Below are 17,495 nucleotides of genomic sequence, written 5' to 3'. Positions count from 1 at the left end.
TTGTTGGAGATTACAATATTTCCTTTTACTTGCAACATATTCTTTCTTGGAACAATAAACCCATGTCAAATCAATTTGGGAAAGTTTGGGATTTCACAGACCAATGAAATTTCAGCGTATTTGGGGCCCAACACAACATGCCAGCTTTTCATTTGTCCAAGTAAGGACATCTGGAGAAAGAAAAGAACTACGATATTCTACAACCATCGTTTCACAAAAGGATAGTTAACACTAAAAAGAGGTAACAACTTAATTTCAAAATAAAACAGACCATTTGTCTTAAGGACAGAGTAGTGAAAACCATCGTGGTTCAGCACCAGCCACCAGTCCTGAAATTGACATGGCTAATGCTGGTTCAAAACTTCAAGAGTCTCCTAAAATCTAACCATTTATAATGTATACTATAGCTAATAAGTACTTACTAATATTTTACTATTAAATAATCCTTCAATCACTTCATATATGTCTCTCTCTCTATGAAGATGGTATACCCTGGAATAAGACAATATTACCTTTGTATACCTCAAAATGTTAATTATGGTATAATGATCTCTAACATATCCTCAAAAAATGTCCCTGACTGAATGGGTGAGAAAGAGAGAGAATACACCAATATAACAGCAATGCCACTTAAACATTACCTCTACAAATAAGAGGAATCCTAACAAACTAATTTGTATATCATAGCTAAATAAACATATATTCTAAAGGAAGGTGCACAACAAGCCAATGCTCATAGAAATTCATCTTTTAAAAAATATTTTTCTTCAGCTTTAACTGTTGGGAAAAAATTAAAAAATATATTTTTTCTCAGTAGTACTTAATATAAATCAGATCTTTTAAGGTATTGCAGAATTGCTCTCCTCACTGCAAAGTGTAAATCCATATAAACTCTGGACAGTCTAAATATGAGTATGCTACTGCTCTCCTGTTATAAGGGCAAAGGCTTACAAGGGGCAAGGGGCAAGGGGCGGCAGTCCCTTGGCAGAATTGTCCTCTCAGTTTTACTGCTCTGTAAAATTGGTCACGCCCCTTATATGTACCACATGCCTAATTGTGTTGATAATTAATTATCTGAGGTAAATGAGTGAAAATTTTAAATGATCATAACTTACATTCTTTTTAAACCAGAGGAACAATTTATGTCCTATAGCTAGCTAGTTCCTTTAAAACACACCCCACATCCCTACAAGGATGGCTGCCCCTTCCCCAGCCCAAATAGCAGTGGTTATTTCTAATATAATCCAGGGACCCTTACCCTTTAAAATAATTTAATAATAATATATGACATATTTCCCTAGAAGGCACTGGATTTGGAATCAAAAGACTTGCTTTGGTACTTACGAACAGTGTGTTTGAGGGGGAGGCACTTATCTTCCCTGAGCCTCAATTTCTTTATCTGTAAAATAACAACGGCAAAGAAGGTCAATATTCTTTGCAATTTTCTCTTCTTTCCTCAAATAGCACTTTGTTCATTGCTGCGTTTTAGAATTTGTATCCTAGCGTTAACCGGAAGTTGAAGTGGAAACTCTATGAAGGTAGGGTTCTTTTCCAATACCCTGGCAGAAGATCAGTAAATGTTTATTAAATGAAGCACTTTATTTCACGAACGATGTGGCATTTTGACGGTTACAAACGTTCCCAGTCAACTCAACTATTTGAAAGGCACCAAAATCCTAGAAATCCAGTAAGGTAGTAGTGATGCAAGCAAGGGAACACCGGGAGATGCCGTCAACCAACCCGTGACGCACTTCCGGTGCGACGCTTTCCCTCCACGCCGGGACGGGCTGTGGGGGAGGGAGGCGGTTAGCGAGCTTTAGCGCCTTTTCTGGCGGCGGTAGATTTGAAGCGCTTTAAAGGACCTGACCCAGGAAAGAGGAAACTCTACCGGTGCAGGTAAGTGGCTTGCGGCTCATGTTATTTTGGTGGCGTCATTTGCAGCAGTCCCGGGAACGAGAGCTGCAAACGCCTAAGGAGACGGGCGGAGCCGGCGCGGCAGGCCGGGCAGGGTTCCCTTCGAGGTATCTGGGCTCCTTGGGCCTAGAAAGGCCCCTTGAGAACCGCAGGACTGGCTTTTGCAACTGGAGAAGGCTTCCAGCCGAGCCTCCCAGGCCTGGGAAAGGCCCTTCCTCTGCCAGCCCCCGCCCTCCCCACTCCGGCTCACACCTCCCTCCCTGACGCATTTTGCCGCACAAGCTGTAATATGGCGGCAGCGATGGCGGCCTGAACTCTAGGGATCCGGGTTGATTTTTAATGCTTCAAAATCGTAAGACTGAGCACTACTGCAGGGTAGGTGGAAGGGTTGGTGGGAAACTGGGAGGCGCAACCTGACGTCCTGTCAGTTTAGGGTTGGAGAGTGACGGGCGAAAAGCCTGAATGACAGGGATTAAAATTGAAGACAAGCTTTTCCTCCTACTCCGACCTTTTCCTCTCGCAGGACAGCGGTTGTCGTGCATAGTTAAGTGGCCCAGGCCACTTTCTTAAGCATTCTCCCAAAACTCAAATCCAGGGTCTAACCTGAGCTCTTGGGAAGTTCTCCCATGTTTTCGAGGAGCTGTGAGCTGAGGAGGACTTTTAGGAGGAGATCATTTCTCTTTAGGGGGAAGGGTGATGGTTTCGGGGCCCCATATGCCTTAAAGAAATGTGCTAATTGGTTGATCTTTAGTCTTAAGGAGCAAAGTCTGGGTCTACCGGCAAGGAGAATGCCCAGTCGTTTTGAAAATATTATAAGAGCACCATTTTGTGCATTGATTTTTATTTCGTCCCACAACGGTGCTTTCTGTACAGTACCAAAATTTTGCGGTAGCGATCACGAATACAGCATCCAGGGAACAATGAGATGTTTTAGAAATTTGGGGGTCCGATAATAACTTTCAGTAGCTAAAACCAGAAAGGGAAAAATACATATGTTTATTATGTTTGTGTTTATTCCTAGCTGGTAAAGGAGGATGGCCAGTATTTGCTAGTTCGTAACAATGATGGGGGGAGGGGGAGAGAGAGACCATTTTATAAATTTTGAAATCGTGCCATAAAATCCAGAAAAAATACAAGTATCTAGAGTGGCTGCTTCTCTCCTTCGTGTTGTTTATATACCTGAAAATTTGCCCATTTTAATACCCTCCCCCCTTTTTTATGGTAACCATTTGGAATGGGATCATTTCTACAACAAATTACTTACGCCTCTGTCCCATTGTACATTGTTTAACAATTTTTTTATGATTCAGAATTATTGATGCCCTGAGATCCTATAGAGTCTTGCAGTAGAATTCTGCCGTTTGAATTGTGTTTCCTTCTTAAGACTTTTTGTCCTCTGCAGGCAGTTGTCAGGGTTGCCTTCCCCTGCTGTCCAGTAGTGTATACAAATGCAAACTTCATAGGTTAGAAAATTCGTATTTTCTGGCCCAGTCTTCTTTCTGACTGTCGGTTTCTTCATCTGCAAAATGACATTGTTTTGATTTCCAGCTGTCATCAGCTATGGGCTTGAAAAATACTCAGGTTTGTTAAAAGACAATTCAGCGGTTCTCCTGTGAGTGAAGAACGTTCATTACATTTATTTTTACTTATTAAAGCCTTTATTTTTTAGTGCTTGTTGGGTTTTTTGGTTTTATTTTGTTTAATTACATAAACTCAATGTACAATGGTGCTTGTTATTGTGGTCTTGCAGTATTGGTGGCCTATACATATGGTCTTTGTCTTTTTGATATTTTGCCTATTTTAAATTAGATTTTCCTGCCGGTAGCATCCCATTCTTTATGCGAAGGGAAATTGGTGGCCATTTATAATAGAAAGATGAACGAGTTCTATTAGTTATGACATTATCTACAATTCTTTAAATAGTAGTTGCCCGTCTTAGGAAATACAATAAATTGACTTCCCTCCCCCTTATTGCTTTACAAATAGAGTATTTCAACAAAATTATAACTGCTTATTTTCAGTATCCTAATGTACTAATAGGTCATATGTAGTAGGAATCCAGAGATAATTCAAGTGATTTGAAGAGTTTGTTCCAAGTCTTTCTGCCACATTGTGGTGTTGCTTGCTTTTTTTGTTTTTCTTTTAATATTAGCACTAAACTTCAATTTTCATTTTGCTTCAGTTTCAGTGATTTTGCCCTAGTTTAATGCATATATGGTTGCCGTAAGAACTTGGTATATTTTTATTTCTGTAGGGCAAAACTTGCATCTTGAAATTTACTATGGGCAGTATTATAAATATTCAGAGAAAACTGCTGTAACTGGGACTTTGCGCTTTTAGTGCCAGACAGAAAAACTTTTGTACTTTGCATTAGAGTGGTGGCTTAAAGTGATCACAAACCTCTTTTTGATATTTGATCATATAGTTCTTACTAATAAATGTAAACATCATTCTTGGACATTAAAATGATAATTTAAAAACATGAATGATTCCTTAACTCATTTTTTAAATGAATGAAGTAATTTTGTTTATATATTAGGGCATTGTTAATTGTACACTTTAGCTGAAGGTTTATTCATAATTAAACCATTGCATTATGGTCATATGGTGGAAAGTAAAATTGAATACGCCATTATCTGAAATATTTGTGAGTAAACTAGTTTTTACAGTGAACTTGTAGAGAGTACTAAACCAGAACTTTTATTTTTTTCCATTTGTGAATTTGAGCCAGTCATTTCAGTTTTCATCCTGTTGTTCTTAATCTATAAAATCAGAATTTTGGATCAGATTATCTTTTAAGGTTCCTTCAAACCCCGAAAGTCTTTAATTTCTTTATGTAGGAATTACTGGATTGAATAACGGGGGTAGAATGGTTTTGAGTATATCTCTGAAGACAGTGGGGTCAAATTTATGATTATAAGAACTTAGATAATTGCAGGTACAACATTAAGGGTTTTAGCAGAGATTTCCCAGTTAGTGTTTGCCTCTGTGGTTTGGTACTGATATAGGTATATTATTTTTATATCTCTCACATTGTATATGTAAAGAGTGCATAATATCCTTATTTTACACAGAATTTGAAATTAAAAAACGCTGAATTTGGCAACATTACAGATTATCTCTTTCTAAGTTTTCTTAAAAGATTTAAGAATTTCAGAAGTGCCTATACACTGTTATTAATGCTGCTACCAGTGCAGCAGTGGTTTATGTTTGTCAGAAACACCAAGAGAATGGGTGCTATATGGAAGAGCATAGTTGCCTTTCCTGACACTCACCTCAGAATTTTACCTTGTTTTAACTTAATTCTTTAGCAACTTGGCATTCATAAATGTATACAAATGTTTTTGAAGAAGCAAGTGGACTTTCATTTCTCATTTGATCAATGTGAACTACATTAGGAGTGGGCTAAAGTGGCTGGTATGAATATTAAATTGCTTTCTTTGAAAGTAATCTTAAAGATCTGGTATAGTTTTAATTAATTAAACTTACATGATTGCACTTAGAGGTAGAAATCTTGAGTAAAAAATATCTCCTGTTTCATTAAACTTAGCAGATGAGAACACCCTTTCTTTGTTTCCTGGTCTTGAAGAAGTGGATTCTGTTTAAAAAGGGGCGGTGTGGGAACACTTTTTTAATGGAATGCAGCCCCAGTAGACAGATCTAGGAAATGGGTTCTGTTTCAGTTGTGGATTAGGCTAAGAGGATGATTACTGATAGGCTCTGGGAGAATTTACTGACTACAGATAAATATTAGCAATAACCCACGTGGGAAGCAGTACATTTAAGGGGAAAGGCACTGGGTTATAATAGAAGAGTCTATTTCTGCTGATGCCTCCGTTGACTAGCATTCTTCCTGTTTGATAAAGTAGTCACTGTACTTGGTGTTGAAGTTATAGAGGTTTCAAATTCATGGCATTTAAAAACAAATTTATGGGATAATGAGAATAAGATTCAACCAGGGAGAATTGTTTAACCTTAGAGAGTCAGTGTAAAGTTCCCAGAGAGTGAACTCTGGCTAAGTTGAATCTTAGAGGACATGCAGGAATTGGCCAGGGAAATTGGAAGGGGCTGAGAGTTGCTCAGCATCTTAATAGTTAAAAGAATTTACTGTCTGCTTTTTCAAGACTGGAGACTCAATGCTATTCTGACTGTCTCATACTGTATGAAACTTCCAAGTAACTTTTTGAATATAATAAAAACTCACTGTATTACTTATTGCCTTATTACAAACACCATATCCTTTACTATATATTTTAATAATTAGTTGCCTATTTCATTGTTCTCTTTTTCATGGCATCCTTTAGTCATGATTTAGGATAAATATGGAAATTATTCTATGCATGAAACTACAAGATTAAACTTTTTAGACATGAACTGGTTACCTCTTGATGATTTTTTTTTTATAAAATGTATTTGTTGGATAAGTTTATAAACCTTAGCATTTTGTGATATTTTAAAATTTTATTACTTTATTATTGAGGTACAAAAGTGACTGTATTGTTGATAGACATTAAAAACAACATATTGTAATCATCTGCTTAGAAAAAATAGAATATAATAAAATATTGAAAGCTATAACTATTAGGATTTTGTGCATTTTTGTATGATCTAATTTTTTCAGTAAACTTTTACTTTATTGCTTGAATTACTAAAAATGTATTTTCATAATGAAAAAAACTAGATTAAATTTGGTATTCAAGGCCAGGAGCCATGGCTCACACCTGTAATCCTAGCACTCTGGAAGACCAAGGCAGGGGGTTTGCTGGAGGCCAGGAGTTCAAGACCAGTCTGAGCAAGAGTGAGACCCCGACTCTACTAAATGTAGAAAAATTAGCAGTGTTGTGGCACAGTGCCTGCAGTCCCAGCTACTCAGGAGACAGTCAGGAGGATCACTTGAGCCCAGGAGTTTGAAGTTGCAGTGAGCTAGGATGACACCACTGCACTCTACCTTTGTCAACAGAGCAAGACTCTTGTCTCAAAAAAAATAAATGAAATAAAATAAAATAAATTTTAAAAAACAAAATGAAATTTAAAAAGAAAAATACTATAATAATTGTTAATTAAAAAATAAATTTGGTATTCAAATTTCTGAAGGGGTCAGGCAGGTGAGGTGAGTGCATGGGGTCGGGTAGATAATAAATGGTAACAGCTAATAGGCAGTAGTGGAAACTAGGTCAAACTAGAACATATATATGTCATCTAGTGGGAGCAGACTATGCTGATTGCTCTACAGAAATGGGGCATAGTGCCAGCCATGGTGATTTTTTTTCCCCCAAGAAAAATTCAAATCTGGATTTTATACATATGGCTGCAACTCATTCAGACTACACAAATTTGCAGCAAACAAATCACCCTCAGACTACTAGTCTGAAAGCTTTGATTATATTCTAGTATTCTTAAGCAATTCATGAATTATTTTATTGAAAATTTCATGGGCTTAATTTTTCCCTGAAATTTTGATATCTCTCAGCATTGTTTTCTCTTTACTTTTTCTTGAAAAAATGAGAAGATTTTTTTGTCCGTTTCTGACTTTAGATATTATTTAGTTAGTAATACCAGAAAATCATAATTATAGAGGAAATACTGTATCCTATTTCTGATTAGTAATAAGTAACCTTTTAGTATTGGTTAGTAATGTTAGAGACAGTGTGGAAGCCATCTTTTGTGTCACTGTTGTCCTTCATTAGCTACTAATATTAGAGCATTTAATACTCAAGGGATTTATGTAATATTTTAATAATAATCTGCTGTCTTTCGGCCGGTTGCAGTGGGTCACGCCTGTAATCCTAGCACTCTGGGAGGCCGAGGCAGGAGGATCACTCGAGGTCAGGAGTTTGAGACCAGCCTGAGCAAGAGTGAGACCCCGTCTCTACTAAAAATAGAAAGAAATTATCTGGACAACTAAAAATATGTATAGAAAACATTAGCCGGGCATGGTGACACATGCCTGTAGTCCCAGCTACTCGGGAGGCTGAGGCAGGAGGATCGCTTGAGCCCAGGAGTTTGAGGTTGCTGTGAGCTAGGCTGATGCCACGGCACTCTAGCAAGGGCAACAGAGGGAGACTGTCTCAAAAAAAAAAAAAAAAAAATTTGCTGTCTTTTTCATCTTTCTTGAATTTAAGATATATTTGATTTGTCATTTCAGGAAAACTAATTTTAATCAATTTATGAAAAGTATATCCTTGAGTGATAGTATCTAAAGACATATTACAACCATTTACAGATATATACATTATAATCTTAGAAGAGTGTATATACATTTTTCTTTTATTAGGATTTTTTTCTTTAAAACACTTGTTAAAGAAAAATAGAAAGTAGCGAGGCAAAAGCCCTCTCCAGTCCTACAACCAAACACAATAATGATTATTTCTTTTTGATTCTTTTTTTTTTCCTTTTTGTAAACCTTTGCCCAAGCTTGAGGGTTGGAAGTAGTTTACTTGATTATAATAATTGTTTTATTATATATAAGCTATTTTATCTCTTGATTATTTTTAACAAATTATGAGCATTTTCCAAATTATTAATCTTTGTATGCATTGCTTTAATAACTATGGTATTTTGTTGAACCAAAGACTATAACTTAAGCATTTTTTTGTAATGTGGGATGAGCTGCTTTTGATTATGTTACTAAAAAGAGCACCAGGATAACCAACTTTATACCGGAAGGCTTTGTGAATTTGGGGTAGTTCCTTATAATAGATTCCTACTAGTTGAATTTTACTGGTTCCAAGTATAAACACTTAAGAATTTCAAATATTGCTAAGTATTGGAGTTGTATACTGTTACGAGTAATATTACGAATTCCTATTTCTCTCCATTTGTACATTTATTGGGAATTCTTTTAAAAGATCTTGTTATTGATAGGCAAAAAAAATCTCATTAGTATTTCTCTAAAAAATATTTTTTACTTGTTTATAAAATTAGTATCTATTGAAGAAATTTAGAAAACAGAAGTACGTAAAAGATCTTTAAAGGCTGGGTGTGACTCAAGCCTATAATCCTGGCACTCTGGGAGGCCAAGGCAGGAGGATGACTTGAGGTCAGGAGTTTGAGACCAGCCTGAGCAAGAGCGAAACCCTGTCTCTACCAAAAATAGAAAAAAGTTAGCCCTGGCACGCAAGTAGCTTTAGTCCCAGCTACTTGGGAGGCTGAAGCAGGAGGATCACTTGAGCCCAGAGTCTGAGATTGCGGTGAGCTATGATCACTGTACTCTACCCAGGGTAACATAGCGAGACTGTCTCAAAAAAAAAAAGAAATCATTTTTAAACCCATGGCCCAAATATAATTATTGTTAATGTTTTGGTGTAACTTCTGTTTATTTTCTATGCATACTGAGTGTGAAATTGGAATTTAATAGTTAATAAATACTGTTTACTAACTTGCATTTTTCACCTGATATGAATATTCTCTCATCCATGAATAGTCTTTGATCATTTATCTTTTCAGTTTTGTATGCTTTTGTAATAATTTTTAATATTTCTGTGGTATAAAATTGAAATCATACATATACAAAGTTAAAAAATCTTCCTTACTCAGCTAGCTACCCATTTCCTTTCCCACCAGATGACTTTATAAAACTAGAGAATAAATACTTTTCTTTTGCTTCTTTTAAAAATATACAAAGGAAGCATACCATACACACTTGTGTACCTTGTGTGTATGTTTGTTTTTTTGTTGTTTTTTTTTTGTTAGAGTCTCACTCTGTCACCCTGGGTAGAGTGTAGTGGCGTCATCGCAGCTCACCACAACCTCAGACTCCTGGGCTCAAGCGATCAGTCCTCCTGCTTCAGCTTCCAGAGTAGCTGGGATTGATTACAGATGTGCTCCACCATGCCTGGCTAATCTTTTTTTTCCCCCTATTTTTGGTAGAGACAGGGTCTCACTCTTGCTCAGGCTGGTCTTGAACTCCTGACCTTAAGCAATCCTGCCTCAGCCTCCCAGAGTGCTAGGATTACAGGTGTGAGCCACCTTGCCCAGCCTATACCTTGCTTTTTTTTTTTTAACTTGACAAAATGAGTTAACATTTAAAGATCTTAGGAAATAATTTTTCCAGCTTCCTCATTTTTTCTTATAGCTTTGTATAATACATTGTATTGATACGCTATGATTTTTATAACCTTCCCTCCTTTACGAACATTTAGGTTTGCAGCATTTTACTACTACAAATGATGGTGCATTGAATAACTTATGGTACACGCTTTATTTTGCAAATGCATAGAATAAATTCCTAGAAGCGAGATTACTGAGTCAAAGGATATTTGATGCATTTGTAATACTGATACTAGTTGTTAAATTGGCAAAGAATTAAATCACTTTACCTCTTTACCAGCAGCAGCAATATTTTTATTTTTGTCAATCCAATAGGTGAAAAATGTTATCTCTGTAACTTCAATATGTGAAAATATGATTTCTCATGGGTAGATGGTATCTCATTTCATGACGGTATCATTTAACTAATTTCTATTACTGAATAATGGTTTTGGTTTTTATTTTACTATTATAAAAAGTCATACAATGACAGTCCCTATCTATGTTTTTTAAATATTAATATTTAAAATCCTTTAAAACTATATATTAGTATCTTTCTGTTTTCATTTAGCATTTAACAGATATCTTTTCCATGTTATAAAAAAACTAGGCAGTCCATCATATGAACTAATTTACTTAACTCTTGTGTTAGACATTTAGGTTGTTTCTAAATAACTCACTGTTATTAAAAAAATTTTTTTGAAAAAACCCAAATACTATTTCTTTTAAAATGTTTGCCTTTACAAAGTTTCCAGTACATAGAACTACTAAAATGTTAAAAGATACAGTGAATATGAATATGTTCAAGGTTCTTGGTCTATAATGCCAAGTTGCATAATAAAATTGCCAGTGCCATTTATGTTTTTTGTTATTTCACTTTTTGGGAATTGTCTGTTCATATTCTCTTCAGTGGCCTTAGAGCTTTTAATTGTTTGGTGCATCAACCCTGTGGTAGGAACAGAGGGACAGTGAAGTGGTTTTTTGGTTGTCGGAGTGACTAATATTTAATAGTGCCAGGGGTGCTTAATGTTCTGCAATGAATCGGATGGTCCCACTCAATGAACAATTGTCCTAGTGCCCCCATTTCTAAGCACTATTATACAGTAAGAAAATCAATATATTTGTTAAAAATTGTTTCCTTTTTAATTTTCAAGTAAAAACAATAAATGTTTTCATGAGTTCAAATCTGTTTATTCATAATTAGTGAATCTAAAAAGTTATTTAATATCCAGAGTTTAAGCAAATATTCACCAGTATTTTTCTTAGTTTCCATTTGGGAGGGGTGGTACACAATTTTGTGAAAAGAAAAATCATTTCCTAAGATCTTTAAATGTTAAAGAGCAGTACAAGGTGAGTATCCCTTATCCAAAATGCTTGGGACCTGAACTATTTCAGGTTTTGGATCTTTTGGATTTTGTAATATTGCATTATACTTACCAGCACCCCAAATCTGGAAATCTGAAATGCCTCCAATGAGCGTCTTGTCAGCACTCAAAATATTTTGGATTTCGGGTTTTTGGATTTGGGTTGCTAAACCTGTAGTACTCTTGAAAGTGAGACACTTAAAAAATATATCATTGAAAATTTAAATTATGTGCTCATTTGAAGAATTTCTTTTATAAGTCTGATGTAGAAAAGCTGGGAAATGCAAAACTAAAAATTACCTATAACCCATTCACTTAGAGAGATAGACTCTTAATATTTTCATGTATTTCCTATTTTGTTTTACTATGCAGATATTTTAAAATTTTATTAATTTTAAGTTGAAACACTAATACAGAAATATATTTGTTACAAAAATTGAAATCATACGGTTTCAATTATAACTATAATTCAGTGCGTATAATTAAAGCTAAAGACCCCATTGATTCCATCTGTATGTAGTTCCAGTTCCATTTGCAGAGATGCTGTTAAGAGTTTTGTTATGTATAGTATTCTCAAGACCTCTTTCTGTAGAAATTATTATTTTAGGGTGTTAAATACTTACGTGCAACTTTTTTTCTTTTCCTTTTTAATTATTTATTTATTTATTTACTTACTTTTTTTGAGACAGAGTCTCTCTGTCACCCTGGGTAGAGTACAGTGGCATCATCCTAGCTCACTGCAGCCTCAACTCCCGGCCTCAAGTGATTCTCCTGCCTTGGCCTCCTGAGTAGCTGGGACTACAGATGTGTGCTACCACACCTGGCTAATTTTTTTTAATGTGTATTTTTTTTTTTTTAGAGACAGGATCTGTTTATGTTTGCATAGGCTGGTCTTGAACTCCTGGCTTCAGCCAGTCCCCCCATCTGGCCTCCCAAAGTGCTGGAATTACAGGCATGAGCTACTGAGCCCAGCATTTTTTTTTTCGTTTTTTTTGCTTTTCAACAAAAAATAGGTTTCTTGGATTGTGTTATATAAAGACTTTAAGCTACCATGTAGTATTAAATAGCATGCTTATGCCACAATTTATTCAGCTTTTCTCCCATTGTGAGATATTTTGAGTGTTTCTGATTTTTTGTTATTACAATGTTGCATTCTCATGGATGCCTATCCTTTCACATTTATTCATTCAGTTAATAAATACTGATTTCCTGCCATATGCCAAGTACTGTTTGAGGCACTGAGAATTAGGAGTGGAGTAAGAATGAAAATTCAGGTCTGTCAGATCATGGAGCTTATGTTTTAGTGAAAGGAGATAGATATAAAAACTTGAATTTATAATAAAAACCAATTAGCAATAAATGTTGGGAAGAAAATTAAAGCAGAATAAGAGGATATAAACTGTTGGAGGATGGGGGCTGCTCTTTTCAATATAGTAGACTAGTCAGGGATGGGCCTCTGTGAGAAGGTGATACTTCAGCAGTGACTTAAATTAAGTGAGGATATGAACCATCAAAAGATGGGATAAGAGCGTTCCACGTAGAGGGAACAGCAAATGTAAAGGACATGATGAGAGAATAGGCCTTAGGATGTTAGAAAAACAATAGGATACCAATGTAGCTGAAGTAAAGTTGAAGAAAATGTTAGGAAATATTAGGAAATGTTAGGAGATGAAACTTGAGGAACATGCATAGAGGTCAACAGTAACTAAAATATTTAGAGCCATATGATTGAGATAATGGGAGCCATGAGCCACATGTGCTTATTGAACACTCAAAATGTGGCTAGAATTAATTGAGATATGTGGTAATTATAAAATATACACTGGATTTCTAAGGCTTAGCAAGAAAAGAATGTAAAATATCTCAACATTTTTATGTTGATTATATGTGGAAATGATAATATTTTGGACTTCACAGGTTGAGCATCCCTAATCAAAAAGTCTGAAATCCAAAGTGCTCCAAAATTTAAAACTCTTTGAACACCACAAGTGGAAAATTTCACACTTAAGTACTTAATAAAAACTTTATTTCACTGGGTGTGGTGGCTTTTGCCTGTAATCCTAGCAATCTGGGAGGCTGAGGTAGGAGGATCGATTGAGGTTAGGAAATCAAGACCAGACTGAGCAAGAGCAAGACCCTGTCTCTACTAAAAAAAAAAAAAAAAAAATTGAAAAATTAGCCAGGTATCGTGGCATGCACCTGTAGTTCCAGCTACTTGGGACGCTAAGGCAGGAGGATTGCTTGAGCCTAGGAGTTTGAGGTTGCTGTGAGCTAGGCTGACACCATGGCACTATAGCCCAGGCAACAGAGCAAGACTCTGTCTCAAAAAAAAAAAAAAAAAATCACAAACAACTTAATTTCATGTACAAAATTATTTAAATATTGTATAAAATTAGGCTCAGGCTGTGTGTATAAGGTATATAGGAAACATAAGTGAATTCAGTGTTTAGACTTTGGTCTCATCCCCAAGATATGTCATATATATACAAATATTCTAAAATTCAAAAGAATCTGAAACACTTCTGGCTTTAAGGATATCCAGCAAGGATACTCAACCTGTACTTACTAAGTTAAATAGAATATATTATTAAAATTAGCCTAATTTTACTTGTCAAAATGTGGGTACTAGAAAATTTTAAATTACCTATGTGGCTCATATTTCTATTGGACAGTGCTGGCTTACAGCCTTAGAATTCATGCTCAGGAAGACATTTCAGTTAAACGGGATGGTAAGACATCAGAGTTTTAGACGGGAATAAGGGGTTTAGGTTCATGTTTTAAAAGAATCATACTATTCTGGTTGTTCTGTGGAGAATAGGCTGTATAGAACTAAGAGTAAAAGCAGAAAAACCAGTTAGGATGTTATTGTAATAGTCTATATAAGAAATGATGATAATGGTAAAAGTAGTGAGAATGTTTGACATAATTTTTTGCTTGCTTGTTTAAAGAGAATGGGGTCTTGCTCTATGGCCCAGGCTGGAGGACAGTGGCACAATCATAGTTCACTGCAGCCTCAAACTCCTGGGCTCAAAGCATTCTCCTGCCTTAGCATCCTGAGTAGCTGAAACTACAGTCACATGCCACCATGCCTGGCTAATTTTTCCTATTTTTGTAGAGATGTGTTCTAGCTGTGTTGCCCACGCTTGTCTCAATCTCCTGGCCTCATGTGAGGCCTCCTGAGTAGCTGATATTACAGGCACAAGCCACCATGCCCGGCCATTTGCGATAGTTTTTGAAACTAGAGCCAAATTGACTTCCTAATGGTTTGGGTGGATAATGAGGTATGAAGGAAAGTATAACCAAAGATGACCCTGAAGTTTTCAGCCTTAGCAGCTAACTTGGACAGTGATAATGTTTATTGAGTATTTGAGGGAATGGGGGTAAGTGAATGAGCTTTGTTTTAGGTTTGATTGATTGATTGACAGGGTCTCGCTATGTGTCTCAGGCTGGAGTGCAGTGCTCAGTCACAGCTCACTGTAATTTCAAACTCCTAGGCTTAAGTGATCTTCCCGCCTCAGCCTCCCGTGTAGCTGGGACTACAAGCGCATGCCACCATGGCTAATTTTATTTTTATTATTATTTTTTGTAGTGATAGGTTTCGCTATGTTGTCCAGGCTGATCTTCAATTCCTGGCCTCAAGCAATCCTCCCCTCCTTGCCTCCCAAATAAAAAGTACACATTCTTAATTGTAGCTCAACATTTTCCCAAAGTAAACTCACCCATAAGCATTCAGATTATTAAAAAAACAGAACAAACCACTATCCTAGTAGCTCCTCCCACTTAGGCTCCTAACACCATAAATTAGTAGTGGTATTTATTGCAATTTCCAAGTCCCAGAATGATAGGGTTATTACATTGTGCCTTAGAATTGTGAAATTTGGAAAATCGTCAAAGATTGTGTCTAAAAGGTTATGGATAATTAGGGATTATTTTTGAGTTTTCGTAACTTTTGCTTGGTTTTCAAATTTGGAGTTTGTTTTAAAGAACACAGTATTTAAGAAATTAACTGTGGCTCATGCCTGTAATCCTAGCACCCTGGGAGGCCGAGGTGGGAGGATCGCTCGAGGTCAGGAGTTAGAGACCAGCCTGAGCAAGAACGAGACCCCATCTCTACTAAAAATAGAAAGAAATTATCTGGCCAACTAAAAATATATATAGAAAAAATTAGCCGGGCATGGTGGCACATGCCTGTAGTCCCAGCTACTCGGGAGGCTGAGGCAGGAGGATCGCTTAAGCCCAGGAGTTTGAGGTTGCAGTGAGCTGTGATCATACCACCGCACTCTAGCCAGGACAATAGAATGAGACCTTGTATGAAAAAAAAATGTGTTTTTATTCAGAATGTAAACCTACTATACATGCCATTTAATGATACCGTGCTGTCACTAAAATGCCCTAGGTTTTTTTTCTTCCTAGATGATTTATTTTTGGTGTTATTTTAGGAATTTGAATGTTTTTCTTTTTTCTGTTTTTTAAAGCCTCACATTTTCTTTTTCTTTCTTTTTTTTTTTTTTTTTAGCCACTCAAATTTAGCAGTGGGGGGTTGGATACCAACTTCAGTGACACTAATGTTAGTAAGTTCTGATAACTTACCATTGGACCAGTCAAGCTTCCTGTTTTAATCAGAACTCTCATTTTCATTTTCCAGAAGCAAAGGGATTAGATCAGTTGTCCTTAGGTTTCTTGTTTGTTTGTTTTGGGGGTTTTTTTGGTTTTGTTGGTTTTTCTTTTTTTTCTTATTTTAAAGTAATCTGTTGAGTTCAGTAATCATACAGACTTCATTCAATTTTCTGTTTGGGCTGGTAATCTGTAGTTGGTTTATAGAATAGAAATTTGATTACATAATCATGGTTAAGACTTACCTTTCAAGTCTTTTCTGTTTGCCTCACAAAATGCAATCTAATCTCTAAAATGAAAACACTAATAATCCACGTGATTTACCTCATAGAAATAAATACCAAAATAAATTCAAACTACATTTCTAGTTAAATTCCACAGAATTATTTTTCCAGAAATTTGTGAAAAATCTTTGCTGTTTTAGTCTGCTTCTCTGAAACTATATTTTACTCATAGATTGCAGTCTTGGAGCCATGGGAATAAAGGTTCAGCGTCCTCGATGTTTTTTTGACATAGCCATTAACAATCAGCCTGGTAAGAATATTAGTTAATATTTATAAAGAAGTATTTAATATTTTAAATTAGTAAAGAAATTTAAACCAACTACCTTCTTTTTCAGCTGGAAGAGTGGTCTTTGAATTATTTTCAGATGTGTGCCCCAAAACATGTGAGAACTTTCGTTGTCTTTGTACAGGTTTGTTCACATTTTCATTTCTCCTAATAGTAGCCCCATTTGACTGTGGCTTGATTTTTTTTTTTTTTTTTTTTTTTTAAGAGACAGTGTCTCAGTATGTTGCCCAGACTGGCCTTGAATACCTGGACTCAAGTGATCCTTCCACCTCAGCCTCTTGAGTGGCTGGGATTACAGGCATGCACCACCACACCTGGCATGGCTTGCTTTAATTTTTGATTTATTATATTCTTTATTTCTTCATGGATATAACTTCTTAACATGAAGATTATGTAGCATTGACAGGGCATGAAAGTAATGCTTAGAAGTATTGGTTGTAATGGATATTATCTGAATATAATTATACTCTGCAGAAATATATGGGTGGTTTTTAAATAAATTTTTTAAAAATTCTGAAAGGAGTGAAAAATTCTATGTTTTAAGGAAGTCTATAAAGTATCAAGAGATGTATATTTTATTCTTTTTATTTTTAAATTTTAATTTTTCATTATTTTTATTTCTTAGTATGAAGAGTATTTTGAAAAGAGATGTATATTTTACAGGGCAAAAGTTTTCATTTATTTTGCTTTAATACTGCATCTTTGATTTCTTTTCTACCAAATGTCATACTAATTTTTCTTCTCTGTAGGTGAAAAGGGGACAGGGAAATCAACTCAGAAGCCATTACATTATAAGAGTTGTCTATTTCACAGAGTTGTCAAGGATTTTATGGTTCAAGGTGGTGACTTCAGTGAAGGTGAGACTTTTTAAAAAATCATGTATTCTTTTGTTAAGTATTATAGATCTCAAAGTTATACAAGTCCCTAGTCTTAGTCTAGTTTTCTTCTCACTCCATTTAGTCTTTGGTCAAACAATGAGGAGTACTCACGGAAATTTATAAAAGA

General features: G+C 35.7%; 2 protein-coding genes across 3 annotated transcripts in view; one reads left to right on the top strand and one right to left on the bottom strand.

The window, feature by feature from the left end:
* FASTKD1 (FAST kinase domains 1) overlaps window positions 1-1,783 on the bottom strand; it is a 36,799-nt gene extending 35,016 nt beyond the window's left edge. The window contains exon 1 of the mRNA XM_045558735.1: window positions 1,345-1,783. The gene's annotated coding sequence lies outside the window, so the exon portion shown is untranslated. The remainder of the gene's footprint in view (window positions 1-1,344) is intronic.
* The window catches only part of PPIG (peptidylprolyl isomerase G), a 45,618-nt gene continuing 29,873 nt past the window's right edge, over window positions 1,751-17,495 (top strand). Inside the window, exons 1-4 of one of the 2 annotated variants that reach the window (XM_045558737.1) lie at window positions 1,751-1,896; window positions 16,377-16,454; window positions 16,540-16,614; window positions 17,240-17,347. In XM_045558737.1, coding sequence (XP_045414693.1) covers window positions 16,394-16,454; window positions 16,540-16,614; window positions 17,240-17,347 — 244 coding nt within the window. In that variant the 5' untranslated portion in view covers window positions 1,751-1,896; window positions 16,377-16,393. Of the gene's footprint in view, window positions 1,897-1,980; window positions 2,290-16,376; window positions 16,455-16,539; window positions 16,615-17,239; window positions 17,348-17,495 lie in introns of those variants that run through there. The other variant, XM_045558738.1, reaches the window with a different exon arrangement.

The sequence above is a fragment of the Lemur catta genome, chromosome 8 (assembly GCF_020740605.2).
Source record: "Lemur catta isolate mLemCat1 chromosome 8, mLemCat1.pri, whole genome shotgun sequence".
Taxonomy (NCBI): Eukaryota; Metazoa; Chordata; class Mammalia; order Primates; family Lemuridae; genus Lemur; species Lemur catta.
Note: the sequence above shows the minus strand (reverse complement) of the source record. Positions and strands in the feature narration are given on the sequence as shown.